The sequence below is a fragment of the Pteropus vampyrus genome, unplaced genomic scaffold (genome assembly GCF_000151845.1).
Source record: "Pteropus vampyrus isolate Shadow unplaced genomic scaffold, Pvam_2.0 Scaffold195, whole genome shotgun sequence".
Taxonomy (NCBI): domain Eukaryota; kingdom Metazoa; phylum Chordata; class Mammalia; order Chiroptera; family Pteropodidae; genus Pteropus; species Pteropus vampyrus.
The window spans coordinates 2,977,032-2,996,789 of record NW_011888976.1 but is presented as its reverse complement, the minus strand read 5'-3'; the positions used below and the strand labels follow the sequence as shown (position 1 = coordinate 2,996,789).

Below are 19,758 nucleotides of genomic sequence, written 5' to 3'. Positions count from 1 at the left end.
TGGGGCACTGAAGCAGAGGAGTATATCAAGGATAGAAAAGAGAAGGAATTTCTACCATCTACCACCCACTAAAAATGTAATCATGGTCTCACAATTGGCATTAGAAGCAGCTATGAGCTCAGTCACTGATAGAAAATACCATCAGTGAGATAAAGCGTAAACTTGCAAAGTTATCCCAGAATATAGAGATGTAATCTATGAGGGACAAGATGATGGATATGGACATTAGATAGTGAAGGACCTGAGGATAACAGATGCATCAGAAGAAGAGGCTAAAACTACGAAAAGAAGCAATAAATTTATATAGATTGAAAACATATGTAGCAGGTTAAAAGGGCTTAGTGAACACCAGGAAAATTTAAGGGAGGCAGATACTAGATATAGTCTGGTCAAAGTACTGACTTATCTACATAAAGAAAAAACAATTCACGAGCATCTAGTAAGAAAATAGGAGGCTTCCTATAAGAAGCACAGACTTGGCCTGCCTCAGGAACCAGCAGATACAGAAGTACCTCTCTACTCTCAAGCGTAAGACAAGGCAAGCATTTGTGTCTACCATCTTCTGCACCCAATTTCCACTTTTGTTCACCTAATTAAGATTTCAAACTAAAGCATTTTTGCTTTTTGCATTATATCCCTTTTCTTTTAAGAGCCACTTTTGGCACATGTGTTTTTCTTTGAATCTATGTTTATGACGGTGGTTTGTGATATTCAAGACCAATTCAGGAAAAGACTGAGGCCTACGAGAGTGTCACTGGGAGCAGAATACTTGTCCAGAAAGCAGGTGAGCTGCGTACAAGCCTCACTGCAGGCTCAGAAGCTCTGCATGTTGACCTGGCCTCAGAGCCTCACCCCAGAGCAACTGAGTCAGAATCCCTGAGGTGGGGCCTAGATGAGCACCCACTTGGTTCTTATGAGAAGTTTGGGTTGGGTGATGATCCAGTGACATTGGACCTACGAGCCTTGACACATGGCATCTGGACAGGTCACTGGTGCTGCAGACCATGGCAAACCCACCACAAGGTGCTCTTCTTCATATCTCAATCAGGGTTGCACGCCATGCTGACAGGGACCAGGGAGGTAACAAGAATGAGGGATGTGAGCCTGCTGTAAGCAAGGCAGACATCAGTGACCAATAAACTGGAGAGGGTGGGCTAGGACAAAGGGGATTACTGTGGGAATCACTGGGTATATGGCCTTGTGTAGCTCAATCATCTGATCTCCCCTCAAATCCAGAAAGCTAGATTTGTTGTGATATATGAAGGTTTTAGGGAACCTGTGTAGGCCAGCCAAACGGTCACTTGGGCAGAATTGACTTTGTAGGCTCTGTTTTGGATCACCAGCTCAAATTTTTCAGGTCTGCAGAAATAGTCCCTTTGCCTTAATAAAAGAAATCCTGTCTTCACAGAAACAAGTAGAAACTTAGATGCTCCAAATGACTATCTTCATTAATTTGTTAATTTAAAAAAGAAAAAACAGTCAGAATGCCCTGAAGTTCAACCACTTCCTGTCATCTTGTGTTCACCCAGGCTTTGTGCAGACAGCCAGTGAGCTGTCCTTAGGCACTTAAAAATGTCAGAGCTTATGTCACAAGTTCCCTCCTATGGGAGAGTTCTGCCTCTCTGAGGAGAAGCAGATACACTCAGAGCCTGGTACCCTGGACTGTCACTCCTAAATGACAGGAGAGGGATGAACAGCTGGGGCTTCTGCAAAACTCAGCGGGACAAAAACACAAAGAGATTCGGAATCCAGAAAGAGTTAGTTCTGCACTTCCTCTATAATAACTAGAATCAGTGGTGACTTATCATGTGCTGGCCATGGTGTTTTGGCTGCACAGTTAAACAGTAAGTCCTCAAGAACTGCTTTTGGTTGGGTGGATGGAAAAAATAAATGAATTAGACATTGCTTTTACTCACATTCCTGAAATCAAGCCTCAGCACAGCAAGGGCATCTGGATTTGTAGAATCTCTTCTCTCATTTGTCAACTATTTCTGAGTACCACATCTACACAAATCAACATGCCAGGCACCAAGGAAAAGACAGAACCCGTACTCAAACTGTGTTCTGGCTGAGACAGATAAAATGTATAGTGATGAGTCTGGGTCAAGAAGGCAGTAGCCGAAGGCAATTTCTCCCTCCCAGGAACTGCTGGCCACACCCAGGAATATTCTCTGAAGGTGCTCAAATCTCTCCCTAAAAGCTATGTAAGAATCCTCTAAGGAATAGTAAATGCCCCCCACAGGCAGTCTGCTCTCAAGGAGGAGACCCTCAGAGGCTGCCCCCAAAATAAGATCTCAGAGAGAGGCACCTGAAGAGTTGGAGGAACCACCAACAAAAGTAAGAGAAAGATATGCCAAGGTGCTGATGTCACACTTGGGTACAGAGCATCTGTCGTCAGTGGCAAGGAAACCTCAATCTCTGTGGTGAAAAGCCCTTCCCTTGGGGTTTGCTCTGCAGGGAGACTTTGGGTGTTTCCACCCCAGACTTTCTGCTGTGGTAGCCTCTATGAGTCAAGTCCCAGCTAGTATAGGAGGTGATGCCAGCTCCCCGGTGACACTCCCCACTATGCCACCAACCTAGACACATACCCAAAATGAACACCTGATCATCCTTCAGTTCTTAGTGTCTACAGAGAAGCCTTCCCTGTCAGCCCCAGAGGAAGCCTGCTTCCCTGTTCTCTGCTCTCCCAGCTCTCACATCCTTCAGAGCACCTTTCAATGTGTGAAAATGCATCTTTATCCCTGCAATTATTTACTGAAGTCTCTGGCCTCTGGGCTGTAGGCTTTAAGAGGGCAGGGACAGGGCATGTCTGTCTTGTTTATATGCATATTCCATATGGGGCAAACTAGCTTCTCCTTCCAATGGGAAAAGCTTCCTGGGAAGTCAGGGAGCTTGGTCGTGAGGAGATGTCCTGGTTTCCTAGAACTTTACAAGGCAAGATGAAGCTGAAGGGCTGCTAGGAGCGAGCACCTCCCCACAGCCCACTTTCTTTGATGGCTCCTCCAAACCAATCTTTCTCTCCTCTGCTGAAGATCTCAAATGAGAGGCTTCCTAAAAAGCAAACAGTACCCCAAACCAGAGACACTACTCTTATAAAATAATATTGCCTATTACTCTGGGTAGTCAAAACAAAATCGAGACAAAAAACAAAAGCAAAAAACACTGCCCCTGTTTTTAGCTCTCGTCTTAAACCTTTAAGAACCTCTTTGCCTCAAATTCAAGTTTCTTTGTTTAATAAATCATATTTTAAAAATGTGTTTCCCCTTTCTTATTATGCAGAGAATCCTGAGAGACCATTTTTTCACATACAATAAAAATCTAAACGGCTGCTTTGTTCCCAAATCACATGGCACATTTAATATCCCAAAGATCAAAAATGGCATTCACAGATAATTTTTTTATAGAGATAAAAACCTCATTTTCACATGGTCACCATTTCTCCTAAAAGTAAGTAAAGGCAGTAAGACTCATGCATCAGCTCTATCAATGTTCTGGTGCCACACAGATGATTTCAGCTTCAGCATCTCATACCTACAGCCAAGTTTATTCAGTTACAGTGTGTGGCTGAGCACTGTGTCTGCCTGACCAACTCTCAGAGAGAGAAATCAGTACCAATACATAACACTAAGATTAAACTAAACTATATTTAATAGTTCCTTAATGATTTGGCAAGTCTTTTCAGGCAACTATACTAAAAGATGAGGCTGCTAGCATTTATTATCACATTAATATATGATGGCATCAATATATGTAAGTATCAGTATATCAATATATTAATCAATAAAGACACTGGCTCAGAAATATCGCACCATATGAAAAAAATACTTCAGTGACCAAAATTATTATTTAACCTTTGCAATTCTCTCTTTTCTTTCTCCTTCTTCTACATTTCTGCTGACACCACGCTCAGCAGGCCTATCCGAAGATCAGAAAGGCCACTGTGGCGTGGCAGAGTGCTGGGGAAGTGGGGGAGAGAATAGCATCAGATGAGGCCTGACAGGTAGGCGGGGGATGGAGCATGCTGGGCCTTGTAAGCCTAGCCAAGCATTTATATTTATTCCAGTATAAAGGGAACCGCCTGGAGGGACCTGAGAAGTGAGTGTAATTCACGTTTTATAAAGATCACTCTGCCTAACTGTCTGATGAATTTATGCCTTGTACCCATGACTGGATCACAAGCTTCTGGATGACAGGGCTATAGGTACACTGCTATTAATACCCTCACGTTATGCACTTGCAAAAGTTTTAAACCAATAGTTCTCAAAGTTTCGCGTGCAGCAGAATCTCCAGGAAGCTCATTCACACCCAGTTTTCTGGACCACCTGCAGATCTGATTCAGTAGGTCTGGGTCAGCCTGAGAATTTGCATTTCTATCAAGGTCCAAGGTGATGCTGAGAAGCAGGTTGCTGGTCTAGGCAAGGCACTTAGGGAGATAATATTTAAATCTGTTTGCTGAATAAATCAGTCAATGGAGGGACGTGAAAAATTTTTTTCAAACAAAACAATAGAAACATCAGTGGTTTGTGTTTGATCTAAAATGGCAATCATTTATTTTAATATTTCTCTGTCTTTTCTTTTTCTTTCCTTAAATTATTCTCTTCACCATATTCTACAATGATAACAAGAGGACTAACCCCCTACGTGCAGAAGTACTCTGAAAAGAAATAGATTATTGTGATTAGACAAGATGAGACACTTTAGACATTGCACTGCCAAGTTTAATTATAAATCAAATGTCATTCAAAGATTTTTTTTTTTCTGGCCAAAGTATGTGATTTGTGTAGGCAGTAATTACCTGCCTCAGTCCAGAAAGGATATGAGGTGGTGCTAGTCCAAAACTAAAAATTAAACTAAACTTTTCCTTGGAATTCAGGAATAAAGTCCACCATGGCCCATCCCTGTTTGGTTCAAAGCACACAGCGTTGGTGAACACACCTACTATAAGAAGAGATTGTTCACACTCTCTTTCTTGATGGAACTCCCAAAGATTCCAATTTGGGTGCTTATATGCTAAAGCAGAAATGCAACTGAAGAATGTAAAGTAAACAGAAACTCAGAACCAACAAAAGGAGAATATGCTTTAGACCCACGGGAGCTAGAGCAGGCCACTATGTGAGCAGCACCCAGGGACTCTCGGGGTTTACTGTACCCATCACACGTGAGGCTGTGGTTTCCACACTCAAACGTCCATCTGCCCAGAAATTGTTATTTTTGGCCCAACCAACAATGGACAGTCCAAACTTAGGGACAGCTGGGGGCCTGGGGGATTCAGAAGGAAGCTCTCTTCCCTGAGGCCTACAAAGTCCGTTCTGCTTAGAGAAAAAGCTGGCTAGACATACCCCAGAATTGTGTAGGGCTATAATTAAACATTGAGGAGTGGTTCTAAATGAAATCTCATCTATTCAGTAGTTACTCAGGATCTGATGGTCTAAGAGATTGACCTGGGATGGGGGATTCGAAGCGTCAAAAGCCAGAGAATCAAAACAAGAAAGGCTATTGAAAATCATAGGCCTTGAAAAGCAGACAACAAATATAATAGTCATGAAATAAGAACCGATGAATGAACCATGCTCTCTGCTCACATAGCAAGACACAAACAACACAAGGCCAATGTGACAATTTCCCTCATGTGGATAACAAATCTGGATTCTTGTTCTATGCTGGTTGGAAACATGGAACAGTCTGACTACAAATTAAATATGAAAACAGCAATCCCTATACCCTAGCAAAAAACAAAGTACGTGTGAGCCCCCAAATCCAAGGTCATTAAGCAGAACCTCTCTGAAACCCAGCTCCCCATGGCATTTGCAGTTACCCACCTCCAAAAGGGTTAAAGTAAACACTGGACCTGCTCTGGTGTTACACTGCCACCGGATCCTCCCGCTGTCTCCCTCCTCCTCTTCTTCTTTACAGACAGGTAAAGTTGGATCTCTTGAAGGAACTGGGGGCTCCCACTCTAGGCAAAGGTTGGACAGGTGATCAATGTACAGCATGAGATTTGACTGTGCCTCCGTGCCTCCAACAGAGCTGGATCATCTGGGGCAATGAAAATTATAAGCAACAAGAAAGCGGTATTAACAGCAAGGGTAGGGAAGCCCAGGCAGCACGTACCACGATTCCTTAGGACACCCAGCAACCGTTTCTTTCCTCATTCAGTCATTCCGAACACACTCATCAAGCACTGTTCCAGGCTCTGGGGCTATAGTAGTGACAAATATAAACACGAGCCCTGCCCTCATGGAGCTTATGGGCCATTTATTTAGAAGAATGAGACAAGCAATTAAAGGACAAAAAGTAAAGGAACCTAGAGGATGCCATGGAGAGCAAAGCAAGGACAGCCAACCCAGAATGGTGGCTGATAATAAGGGAAGGCTTCCTGGAAGAAGTGACATTTAACACTGAACCCATTCAGTGTTAGGACCCATTGGGTTAGCCAGACAAGATTGGGGTATGAACAAGATTCTGAGAATATGAAAGATTCTGAGATGAGAAAGCATGGCTGGTCCGAGGAGCTGAAAGCACTTTGTTCTCAGCCCTTCTCCAGCCTGTAACCCTTCGCCCAACCAGAGCACCAGATCTGTTGTCTGCAGCTCTCATCACAAGGTGTTCCTTCAATCCCCACAATCCAGTCATGTTTCTACCTCTTCAGGTAGGATCTCAGGAAAGGAAAGAACTTAGAAAATAGTTTGCTCTATAAGAAGATAGGGGGGAAAAAAGCAATAATGTGGAGTTGAACCTATACAGTAGATCTAATTGCAGTGATCTGTTTTCTGCACACCAGCGTCATAGGTAAGTGACGTGACATGCTCATTCAGGATAGTCGAAACAAGATACTGGACTGCAATTTGGCATCACCAAAGTGGCAGCCCCAAGACTTCTTCCTTTAGGCTTTCACTTTGCCTTTTCCTTTCCTCCAAGTCTCTGGGAAATCAGAGAGGGAGCACTTTGCTACTCTTAACACTTGGTAACTTTTGTGTCTAAAAGAATACCACAGACATGATACCTCCCGCTTGCCTTATGCAACTAAGGAAAACCAGATAGCTTATGAAGTCAATCTTCCCACTCAGGAAAGCAAAACAAAACAAACAAACAAACAAAAACCTGTGAACAGCCCCATAGCTTGAGTGTTGCCCAGGGTTCTAGCTACCTGTGCATTATGAAAGAGGCCATTGTAGGTGATGGTTTAAGACATGGCAATAAGCACTTGATCATTTTACCAAAATGCCACCCAAAGTCACTTTCCTTCACATTTTCATATTATCATAAAATTCAAGTCCTGCAAACAACATCCTTGATTGAACGCAGAAAGAAACAAAACACTCCCAACAAGCGGAGCAGGCAGCTATTTTAGAGACAAAGAAAGGATGTCTTTTTAACCTATGACAACACAAATTTGTTTAGGTTTTCCCTCCACTAAGTAAGTAAGCAATTAGGTTTCTTCCAATAAAAATATTCTTGTGCATGTGCAAACACCAGAGGCAATCATATAATTACCCTGCCCAAGCAGATTCAATTGCTGACAGTTGAGTTCCCACTGCTCATTAACTTCAGATCACAATGAGGTCTTTACGGAAGCCCTTTCCCTTCTCTTTACAAAGGTTCCTATGATGCTGTGAGCAGTCCCAGCACTACCTCATGCAGGATAATCATCCCAAAATGGCCAGGGCCAAGGCCAGCCTATTCTGACTTCCCTCTGAAAAAATAAAAAGAGAAATTCGAAGAAAGACTGGCTTAAACACCCTTGCTTCATTTGGGGATCTCACTTCTAAATATAATAGTAACCTTTCACCCCCACACTTTAAGTGCTGTTATTATATAATTAAAACCAATTATGTCATTTAACATAGAGGCTTTTTAAGATCCGTGTCAAGCCAATTACCTCAATCATTGACCTCAGAAGATTTCCCACACTGACCTGCAACAATGAGGACTGGGATAAATTTAGATACTGGCTTCTGAAGGCTGACACGGACTAGCTAGGTGGGTTGTAGTTGGTCTAGATTCTTCTAGATTCTAGAAGCCGAACTGAATTCATTGGCATCTAAACAACTACTTGTATGCACAGTGCTTCTAATATCCAAAGATACCTGTTTGATTTTCATAACCGCCCTAACAGTATTATTATTTCCATGCTGCAGATCAGAAAAAGGAGACAGGGAGAGAATTACGGAGTTATCTCAAATTACGCAACTAGTTAACGGCAAAGTCAGGGCATTAAAGACAAAGCCAGGGCAAGGACCCGAGTCTTGCAGCACAGAATCCGAAGCCTCATACTAGCAGTAGTGTGTGTGAGTGTGTGTGCGCGTGTGTGTGTGCGTGTGCGCGCGCGTTTATCCTCATTCCAGGAGAATACAATAATTCATTTTGAATAATAAGGTAGTTTATTTTGATTGCCTTACCCCAATTTCTCTTTAAGGCAACACATCTGCCCCTCTTTCGGCACAAATGTGTCACAACAGGTTCCATTCCAGCTCAGCGGTGTGCAATCGGCCTCAGGCAATCGGCCTCTAGCATTTCCCCAGCCACAGCACTGGCCCAGGCATGAGCGCCTGAGCCAATCAAAGGCAGGGAGAGACACTGTGACTTTGCTGAGAATCTTGGGAAAGTCTCACTTCTTCATTGGACTTGCGTGTGAGAGGAAGTAAGATCTGGTGGTTGAGCAGCCACCTTACGACCACAGAAAGAGTGAGGGAGAATGGAGCCAAGAGAGTGGAGAGAGAAATGGGTTCCAGGAAACTCCCTGAATCCCTTCATGCTGACAGTAGTGGCATTTAGAACATGGGGTAGTTGCATAGCACACTGGAGAAAATACGAAGAGCGCTACCACCTACAGCTTAATTACCCAGCTTGATTACAAGGGTGGAATTAATTGACCGTGGCTCTGAGCAGCAGTCCTGCCTCCCGCTCACAATATAGTTAAATGTCTCCTATTTTTGAATTATTTAAAGAACATACCATTTTATGGGTAGGAGGAAGCACTTTAATCTGCAAAATGATTTTTATCACAAACTAAACATCCTCGTAACTTTTTGGTCCTCTGCTTTGGTCAAAGTTGTCTCTCCTTGGAGCTGAGACAGCTGTTGGAGCCGAGGAGGCCTGCCTCAACCCTGCACTTTGCCCTGCTCGGAGGTACCCTTGTGCTCTCCAATTCCTAGATCTGTACGGGATGTAAGAAATCAGGACATGTGCACTCATCAAAATGGAGCATGGCGGGCCCTATAAACTCGGAAATGGAAAGTAACCGCATAGGATAGTCTGAATGTAAACATTCCTGATTAAAAGTGGGCATGGCGGAGTCACATCCTAGGCCTGTGGCTTCCCTGACAGAGGTCAATCTTTACCTTAAGTGAGCCTGTCTATTGTCTTTTTGCATCTAAGATAACATACCCTTGGAGTGTCAGAGTATTCTCATTTTCCAGACCACTCAGGGCACAACCTCCCAGCAGAGCACCAGATCACAGAACCCTCATTGTTATCTTGTTCCCCAAATACCATCTCTATGTGCAGTAATTGTTAATTATCAACTATTCTGTACCCAGCAATGTAAAAGAAGTATGTGTCTCTGTTTACTTTTGATCCAATCCCAAAGATTTCTCTACTGTGCTTTATCCCAGCCCCTGAATCTACCACCAACGGACTTCACGGAATCCCCTCATGTCTCTTCCTTTGATTCTAATGTGTAAGTTGCAAAACTGCCATTCTCTAGTGCATTTTCTTAATCCATTGAGATTTTGCTTCCTGGCAATTGTCGTCGGTTTGGCTCAAGTAAACTCAAAAATTCTCTACAGGTTTGGACATTTCTTACATCGACATAGGGGTTGGGCCAAGATCACCTGTGGCTGAGAATCACTGCTGTAATAAAACATTTGAAGTATTTATTGGATTTGCCTCACAGTATCTTTGAAAATGTAATTTCTTCTAGCATTGTGGTGTCTTCCTGAAGTGTGAGAAGTAAGGGAACCATATATTCATTAGAACTTTACAAGAGCCATGTAAAATGTCCATTGAGGAGAGCTGACTAAACAAGAACATCCGATATAGCAATATAGCCTTCTCTTGGGTCCTCGAAGCCACATAAGACTTGATGATCCACTAAGGACTAGGATGGGGCAAAAATGTATCAAATAGATATAATTTTACCTAAAAACCAGAAAGAGGAAAATAATATGGTGGAGAAAATTAAAAATGAAGAACAGGTATCTATAGGGAGAGTTCCAGAGTAGGTATCTGACCTCATTTTTACAGGAAAGACAACAAAACTTTAAAATTGCTGTTGGTTTCTCTGGATTCGGCGTCAGCCCAAAAGGTAGAAGAGGCTGAGGTCAAATAGAACTAATCCCTCCAGCAAAGGCCTAAAACTCACCCTGCAGAGAAAAATACAAAAATAGTAAAGCCTCACTAATTTGGACATATGTGGGCAAAGACATTTAATATAAGCAAAATTGAAGGATTTATAGAATATTTTTAAAGCAAAGGCATTTACTTTCAGTGGGCTGGCAGAGGTCCTTCCTTTCAGGTTGGTTTGAATGAGAAGATAGAATTCATGTAATTAACATATGGATTGTTAATTAGAAATAGTATCAGCTAATTCGTTAGTTATGTCTTCACCCAAGCAGCTAGCTGAGGCCAGCCCAGGAATTCCACAATAGTGGGGTTCTCACGAGGCTTTGCTTCAAGGCACAGATTTCTGCACACCTCAGAGTACTGGTTTCTGATCAAGTCTGTCAGAAGAATCAGGTTGGTTTGTGTGTGCAGACTGGCCTTTGTTGGGGTTTTATTGAAAAATGTTTGGATTCTAGGAAGTTCTACTGCCTTAGGAGTTGGTGAGGTATATTAGGGGAGTTCAGCTTCTCAGGGCTAGGACACCACTGCTTCCTCAGTTCCCAGTCAGCCTCCTCCTCCAGCTATCACCCTGTTCCAGCTGTCCCATTCTTCCGGCCTCTCATTCTTCAACTGCCCTCACTTGTCTCCTACGACCAGTGAAATCTGACTGCTAGGGTGTGACCATGTCTCAAGTGGAGAAAGAGCAAGAATAAAGGGGTCTCTGAGGAGACTTGGCCCTCCTCCTATTCTTCTTTCAGTCTTATTTTTTATTTTGTTTTGGTGAAGAGGTAATGTTTAACACAAACAATAATAGAAAAATAGAAGCACTAGTCTGAATGTTCTAGTAGAGGTCCATAGGGACTCTTATGAGCTGTATAAAGAACTGTCCTTTGTAGAATTTAGTAATTAAATCTGGAGGAGCTAGTTCTCAACTCTTGATAAATAAAGAATGAGTTTCTCAGGGTATACTCTTACTGTGGATAAGCATCCCACCCCACCCCTCTCTATCAGTTATTCATCCTGTGATAAAAGAGTAGCCCGCTTCCCAATTCCGGCTGGCACTAAAACCACAGAATGAGTTGTGTGTGTTTTGATGGAGGTACCTCCTGACTGAGTCCACCTACTGGCATGTGAACATTTTGTTTGTACCAAAGACTTTAGTCAAGGTAGGAACATGGGCCTGCTTAAGCAGGCATTTACCACTGTTTCCAAAAAACAAACAAACAAAAAAAAAAACAAGGCCGTACATATACCTTAAGACAAGTGCTGCCTTCTCCATGTCCTTCCCAGCATGAAATGTGGAAGAGACAGTCTCACTGGGGTGGCAAGTGTTAGTTACACAGGTCACCCTTATAGTGAGTGACTATATCTAAGAGCAGCAACTGCTTGCTTTAGCCAGGGGTAAGCCTTACTCCTAAGGTCCAGAAAAGCATTTTAACGGTGTGTAGAATCCAGGTTAAAGCAGGAGTTGGCATCTAGAGGTAAACTTTAGTAAATTGAGAAATTTTATGTAAAACTTGGTGTAGGCACTTTTACACTTTAAAGAGTAGATTTATGGTTTTCATCATATTCTCAAATTAGTCTGAAACTCAGAATAAAATAAAAATTAAGCAATAGTTGTTATAAAGCTATCCCTTAATTTTTAAAAATAGTTCTCTGGGCTATAATTTACATCCCATCAAGTTCATCTATTTTCAGTAGAAGTTAAACAATTTTTAGTAAATTTATAGAGTTGTATACTCATCACCACAAACCAGTTTTAGAACATTTTCATCACCTCAAAAAGATCCTGTGCTTGTTTATAGTAAATTTCCCTTAATTTTTGCAACAAGAGTTCTAGAGTTGAAAAGGGCTCTTCGCGTGTCTGCAAAGCTGACCCAATTTCCCCACTTCTCAAGAGCGCTACTAAAAAATTATTTGTTGTTTATCTGAAATTCAAATATAACTAGGTGTGCTCTATTTTTATTTGTGAAATCTGGCAAACCTAATCCAAGGCCAACGCAAAATTAAGCAAGTAAATCCATGTTCATATCTAGAAATAAATGTACTTCTCTGGAGCACTGTAAATAGACATGCATTATTTTATCAACTTTGAGCCATCTAGATTCAAAGATGGTTAGAACCTAGTGACAGTTAGAATGCAGGCTGAGAACCAAAGCTGCAGAAACAACCTAAAGGATTCAGGACCCAACTGCTGTTTTACAAGCAAGCCTGAGACCTCATAAGGTACCCATAAGGTTATATGCTACATTTGCTTTGAAAGGTTAAGAAAGCAGATGTAATTGTTAACCTTGCAACTCACAGTCTGAACTAGAAATGTGACTTTAGGAGTACAAAATATAAGGAAACCATGCTTAACCCTTTTGAGGGTCACAAACCCCTTGAAGAAAATCTGGTAAGAGTTATGGACCTTCTCCAGGGAAAATGCATGTATACACATTCACAATATTTGGTACAGAATTTTTTTTTTTTTTTGGCATGGGGCTGGGGGGTGGGGTGGGAGCAGGTTCAAGGATCCTGTGACAAGGGACCTTTCAAGGGTCTATGAATGCCAAAAGAAACTGGACAAGTTGATGAAAACCATCCTGAAGTCTTATGCCTTGCTTTTCTTTTCTTCTCATTTGTGTGGGAAGGGAAGAAGTCAGGATGATGGCAAAGGAACTGGGTAAGGCGAGGCCGCTCTCAGACATCAGTGGTGAGAATTGCAGCAACTCGCCTGAACTCTATGGGCTTGAGGTTCATCGCCTATAAAATAAACAGGTTAGCCTGACTCTGTTTACAGAGGTTATGTCCCATGGATCTAGCTGAAAAATATCTGAAAAGGGCCTTTGTATTAAAAAAAAGGTTTCAAAACCACTGGACTGTCTGGTCGCCAAAATTGTCAAGGTTCTAAGTCATCTGATTATCTGATTCTAGATTCTACAGAATAGAGATCGGGAGACAGATCTGGGAATTCTTTTTCTTTGTGTCCAAGGGAAAAGGGCATTTGGAAGGGACAAGAGAGAACAACACCCCAGCCCTTACTCTCTTCAGTTCTGCAACATGTCTTTTCTCCTTTGTGCTGTTCTCCTTTCTTTCACATGGAAAATTCCTCAGTTTTCTTTTGGTAAAATCAAAAATGGTTTTCCCAATTCTATGAACTTAATTTAATCAATTTTCTATTGGGTGATAAACATACCCAATGATCTATTATATCATAATATAATGTCATACCAACTATAATAGCCCACATGGATAAAGGACATGTATGTCCAGCTCTGTGCTTTAGAGATAGTATCTTTTTTTTTGTGCCTTAGACCACCTACAAAGCAGGTCCTACAAAGCAGTATTATCGTCTCCATTTTTCGAAAGAGAAAACCGAGGGAAAAATGTTAAGTGATTTACACAAATCATTCAAGTGGCCAATGACAAAAAAGGGATTTCAAATCCTAATGCCCGCACTCACGGCCACTATATATTGAAGAGATTAATTATACAACCTATGACTTTAAAAAATATGTTTTATTCATTTATTTTCTCTCAAAAACAAATAATCTACCACTTTAAGGAAGCTTATTATCATGCCCAGTGGTACGAACCATAAAACTATTCTGAATGTTTATTTCATACTTATTGCCATCAATTAAGCAGATCTACCATGTACATATTTATCACCTCAAAGGAAAATATATTATTTAGTTTGGGGGTTTTATCTATCCTTCCTTGGTCCTTAAAATAGCACAAGAAATGTGTATACTCTGTTCTTATTTGTTGTCCTAAGATACTAGTGGCATGCTGGGAAAAGCATGCTGGGAAGTAATGTCCCACACTTTGTGTTAAGGCTTTTCTTTTTTAAATAGAGCTTGTGTAAATCACAGGCGAAGTTGACAAATTTCACGGCTTAGTCATGGCTAACATATCAGATTTCATGGTTTGACAGAGATTAACAAGAAAATCATATTAGAGTTACAACTATTAGCAGATTCTTAGATATTTGATAAAGAAACACCGAGCTCTCCAAACTCCACTGCCTGTTGCACACCACTGTTGTCTTTCCTCCCAGGGATGCAGAGCTTTTGTGAATCCAGGGAGAGCAAATGGGATCCTTCAGCGTTCTTCAGAGTCGAGCCAGTGCCTGATGGACTTCGGGGAAAGGTCTAGCATCCGTGGGATAAAGCAAGGTTTAGCACTTATGACCCAATTCCTCAGAGTGTAGGGAGAAAAAAAACACACCCTGTTTGTACATAACACAAGCATTAGACTCTCACATCCCATGCACTACTGAGAGGAATGAATTATCACAGTTGTTGAAACTAAGATATTTTACGTAAGAATTAAATTCTCACATCTTTATGAGGAGGCAGTTCAGCAGGGGCCTTGTTAAAAGTAGTGGCATGCGAGCAGGCACTTCAAAAAGCCTGCTGACTGCCTAGCCATTTGGCCCGAGGGCTCTGCATATCCTCTTTCTGGTAGGAGCCCCACTTGCTTGTCAGCTTTGCATAAAAGGCAGCCAATTTGTCAGCCATTTGCTTTAATTCTCTTTCCGAGTCTTCCTAAGGATAAACTCCTAAACTCCATATACCTTCTGGTCTTCAATATCATACATCTGACTAGATGGAAATTCACTAGTGTCTCAGGCCGGTTTCCTTCCCAGGCGATCCTCCTGGGTCTTATAGGATGTCCTTAATCAGAACCACATTACTCGGCTAGAGGAAGTCCTTGCACAGACGCTGGCAAGACAGTATGGCAAATTAGTTTCAGAACATGGAAGGTCAGGTTGGGAATAAAAGCTGCAGTTATCTATTGTGTTTTCTTTAGCTGAGAAAATTAAGACAGGGTGCCTAACTCTTAAGAAACAAAGATTTGGATAAGTAGCAGCCACTTAGGAACAAGCTTCATTGACTGCTGAGCACAATAGTTGGTTGTAGAAACCGAAAGTCTTCACGTTCCAGGTATTCTGGACATGAGCAAGGATTTTCTCATTTTATCTAGATAGATTTTTATATTTCAGTTGCACCATAGACTGGTAAAATAAAAATAGCTAAGGTATTATAAGCTTTTTCAAAAAAATATAATTGTCAACTATGTGTGTGTGTATATACATATATATACACACACACATCTATACATATATTGCACATAAGTAGGTGTTAGATAAATAAAAGATATTTTAATAATATTAATACTAATAACAGCTAACATTTATTGTGTTCTTATGTGACAGGCGCTATGCTGAACGCTTTGCATGGATTATTTCATTCACTCTCTCTACAAACAAGCATGGTAGGGACTTGGTCTTTGTCCCTACTTTACAGATGAAAGAAACCCTTAGATTAGAAGGTACTTGTGCCACAAAGTTAGCCGTAGAACCATAAGTCGAACCCAGGGGTGGGTGGCTCCTGAGCTGGTGTTTTTAACCATTGTGGTATACCGAGTCCTGGAAATTCTCATCAGTTCCACTGAGATGAGTGCCCAAGCTGTCTCTGAAAAAATAAAATACAAATTTCCCGGGGTGGTGGTGGTAGGGGAGCCATATTGCTTCACTAACACATGACTGTGAAAGAGTTCTGTCTGCAAAGCTTGTGGGGGCAGGCGGGGGCGGTGGGGGGTGGCGGATGCGAGTAAAGAGAGAAGTTGTTGTGGAAACCCAAGACCTACCTCCTTCGCAATTTTGCCCAGGACTAGCCTGTCTGGGGAGACTCAGAGAACCAGAAGGACCATGGGGCTTAGTGGAAATCTGTCCCCCCTCCAATTTCAAACTGATAGCCTTCCTGTCTCATGAATGGAATTGCCCTAGAGATCTGAGGCAAGAAACATTTCCAGTGTGCCTCTACCTTAACTAACACCGTGGGGGCAGCTAACAATTACAAAAGGAATGAACTTTTTCATCAAACGCCCTTCCATAAAACCATTTCCCAGGAAATGTAACACAGCATGGAGCTAGCCGACTGCAATTTTCCACCAACAATGAGCATCGTGGGGCACAGGTACTATATTTAAACGATTTTCCTCCAGCTTTTTGGCAAGACTCTCTCTCAAGGAGAGTAAGAGTTGGGCTGAGGTCTTATTCCCCTCCAGCCAGCAGGATTGGAATGTTTAATACAGCCCTGTGTCTTCAACACCCATGTGTAAAACCCCAATAAACAAGCCGGCAAAGACCTGCAGGCCTAATTGCCTTTTAACTCCACCAAGATGATAAACTCCCAGGGCTAGGAAGGAAAGACTCCCAAGGATTTAACAAGTTTATCTGCCTGCCACTAGAACATTTTCTGTCTGCCTACACTTCAGTGAATTCACCAATAAAAGGATAAAAGGGCCCCGAACTTCAGACCCCTCAGTGGCCGAGAAACCCCAAATTCAAAACGTATGCCCAGGAAAAATCAATCCATTAACTAAATTTTGTTTCACATGTTTGTGAGGTCTGGAGCAAAGAAAGTGGGGCCCCTTGCCCGTTTCTAGCACCAGCCATTTCCCTTTTACTGACCAAGGCCTACAAATCTTCACCTACAATAAAGAAAACTGTCCTCACAAGGAAACCAGGAAAGGCAACTTATCCAGAAACCTCTAAAATTCGAGTTAGGCAACTGTATGGACCAGAGAGAGGCCATATGGGTCCTGGCGGGGGAGCAGGGAAGGGAGTGTGATCGCTGACAGTGATGAGCATCATGTTCATTTCTGCAGAGCATTTTTCACTTCTCCTTCCCTGAACTGACTTTTGAGTTTGGCAATTTAGTTGTTTCTGTTGGTGTGCACCCCACCACCCAGAAGAACGATTCTGAGAACTATGTACCAACCGAAGTTAAACTGGAAGAGCAAAGCAAAACGAAACCAAAAGACATGGGGGTAGTTCAGCGAGGTGGTGCCATTCAAGGCCTAAAAGTAGAGTGTATGGATATAATCTCTCTGGGAGGCTACTTTACAATATTCAGCAATACAAATGTGCAGCTCCCCTTGTGCGAATCTATTTTAAAGAAATTATTGGACAAATGCATAAAGGGAAAGTATATGGAGCTGCAGCATCCTAACAGGAAACATGTAAGAAGTACTAAATGCTCATCATTAAAGACTTTGGTTAATAAGGCAAAATAAGGCAAAACTTTCTGATCTGCAGCTATAAAAATGATGCTACAAGCATACGCCATTGAGCATGAAAAGGTGTGCAACATACAATGTTAAGCTGAACAAGCAGTTATAAAACGATTTATATTATGGTTTCATTTTTTTACAGAGGCTAGATATAGGAAAAAAGACTTGGAAGACACATAATTTCACCAAAATGTTAGTATTTCTGGATGGTGGAATTCTTTCACAAAGACTTTTTGAATTATTTGAAAATTTTAATAATAAAAATGTATTGCCTTCATAATCAGTGAAAGCACTAAAGCTAAAAAAGAAAACATCTACCATCACCACCACCACTCTCTCGACCAACAGGAAGAGAATCACATCTGAAATAACTTATGGGAAGATTCAGCTTTCCTTTGTCAAGGAGACATGAATAAAGAACATTAAAGGATTTGGTCTTGATTTATCAGCACATATAATTGTTGTTCAACTGTATTCTCCAATGAGATGAGAATAAATGGTAAAACTATAAGTGAGCTCAAAATCCCAAAGGGTGTATTTCTCAGGTGGCCCATGCTTCTCTCTTCTCTTAAATCAGGGTACAAATGCTGAGAGCGCCTCTATTAAGCCGACCCGTTTCACTTAATAAAACAAGAGCAGCTCTAGAGCAGGATGCTTGCCAAATGAAAAATCTGAAGCACTATTTTTCTATTAAAATCTCGTCCATGTTTTTCCTATTGGAACCTGGAAACTGGACAAATTCTGAAGGAATCCAAAGGAATTTCTTTAGAAAAGAATTCTGTTAACACCAAAAGCTCCCCAAGCACCACACAAAGCAAATGCTAGATTGCATTATGCTGAAATGTAAAAGCAGGGGTTCAAACCCAAAATGACCTGAGAAAGCAGAATGTGTCCTTCGCACCAGGCTCAGTGTGTATCGGGGCTTATGCGTTTGTACACTTATCCTGAATATTTCAACCTCTCCCTGCTTTATAATTTCATAATCAGTTCCAGATTTCCTATTTCTTCCACATCGTAATGCATGGAATTCTGGATTTGGGAGATGCAAGGTTTAAGGGTATGGAAGTACAGTGGAAAGTATGAGAAAACAAATGAGTGCACACCTCAGTACCTATTACACATGGACGCATGTGTAAACATTAGAACATGGGCACATGTGTAAGAATTTCATGTGTAAAACAGACCCTTTGTTGGGACTCCTTACCAATGAATGGAGTTATGAGACGCTAAAAGGGTTCCTATATTCTGTAATCTATCAATGATAGGTAAGTCTGCCAAAGCACTATACGCTACTCTCAAAATTCAGAACTCTGCCCCTAGTAAACAGAGTAAATTGAAAGATCAGGTTAATCTAGGATAAACTTCATCTCTAGAGTTCAAAGACAACTGGCCTCTCTGTGGGTTTCAGTTGGAGGTTTCTTTGAAGGATTGTTCTCAAATTCATTAAAGAAATTTCACTGACTCACAGACTTTGGCTTAAATAGATAACCTGAGCTCTTCATTGCCCTGCAAAATGACTGTTCACCTTTGAAGCTCTGCAAGTTGGGATTAAGTTGGCTGTTTGCCTTTTACCCCCAGGATGACTTCATTCCATTGATCAGCGAGTCCCAGGGCAATCACCTGGTTGATCAATGATCCCAAATTTATCTCTATAATGTGTCTTTTTTTCGACATACATCTTTTCATGGGTTGGCTTTATGATTTTTGCTTTAGATGTAGTAGTATTGCTTGAGATTAGTGCCCTCTCTCAATAAAAACTTCAGAAAATATATCATGTTTTAAAAACACAAGTTTAATTTTCAACTAAATTGAAAAATAGGAGGAATTTTTAGATATATAAATTCACTTGCATATTCTGCCTTGGATTTCACCTACTCAAATGTCACAGGGGCTGAGGCATCTCATCAGACCCTGGTTTTCTCTTTGGAGCAGCATTTTACTTGCTTTTCATAATGACTCTGCACATTCCAAAGAGGGCTTGGCATAAACACATACACTAGCCTTCAGCTTTCACCCTGCAACCCCACTGTCTGCTTCCTGCGCACCCCGTAATCTAAAACATCTCCTCTTCACAGGTATATAGTCTTGGATTTGTCATGGTGAACGTGAGACTTTACAAGACCAATAAAATGACAACTGCACAGAGGAGACGGGGCGGGGCGTGGGGTGGCGCTTTTACGGACTCTGAAACACCACTGCCTTTAACTCCCAGGGATCAGGAACTTGAAAGCGCTCTGATTCACTTAGCTCTGTGTTTGTCATAAAGTTAAGGCTAATCAGATTTCCCCCAACTTGCAGCCCTATCTTAAATCCCCAAGCTTCTCCTATGCAAACTTAACTGATGGAAGATGTGATTATGCCTTCTCAGGT

At 41.6% G+C, this 19,758-nt stretch overlaps 1 protein-coding gene across 9 annotated transcripts in view; it reads right to left on the bottom strand.

Annotated features, from left to right (window-relative positions):
- The window catches only part of ERC2 (ELKS/RAB6-interacting/CAST family member 2), a 941,255-nt gene that overhangs the window by 90,848 nt on the left and 830,649 nt on the right, over positions 1 to 19,758 (bottom strand). The window contains exon 17 of one of the 9 annotated variants that reach the window (XM_011371814.2): positions 5,849 to 6,036. The exons of 7 other annotated variants lie outside the window; for them this stretch is intronic. In XM_011371814.2, coding sequence (XP_011370116.1) covers positions 5,980 to 6,036 — 57 coding nt within the window. In that variant the 3' untranslated portion in view covers positions 5,849 to 5,979. Of the gene's footprint in view, positions 1 to 5,819; positions 6,037 to 19,758 lie in introns of all 9 variants that reach the window. One more of the 9 variants, XM_011371813.2, reaches the window with a different exon arrangement.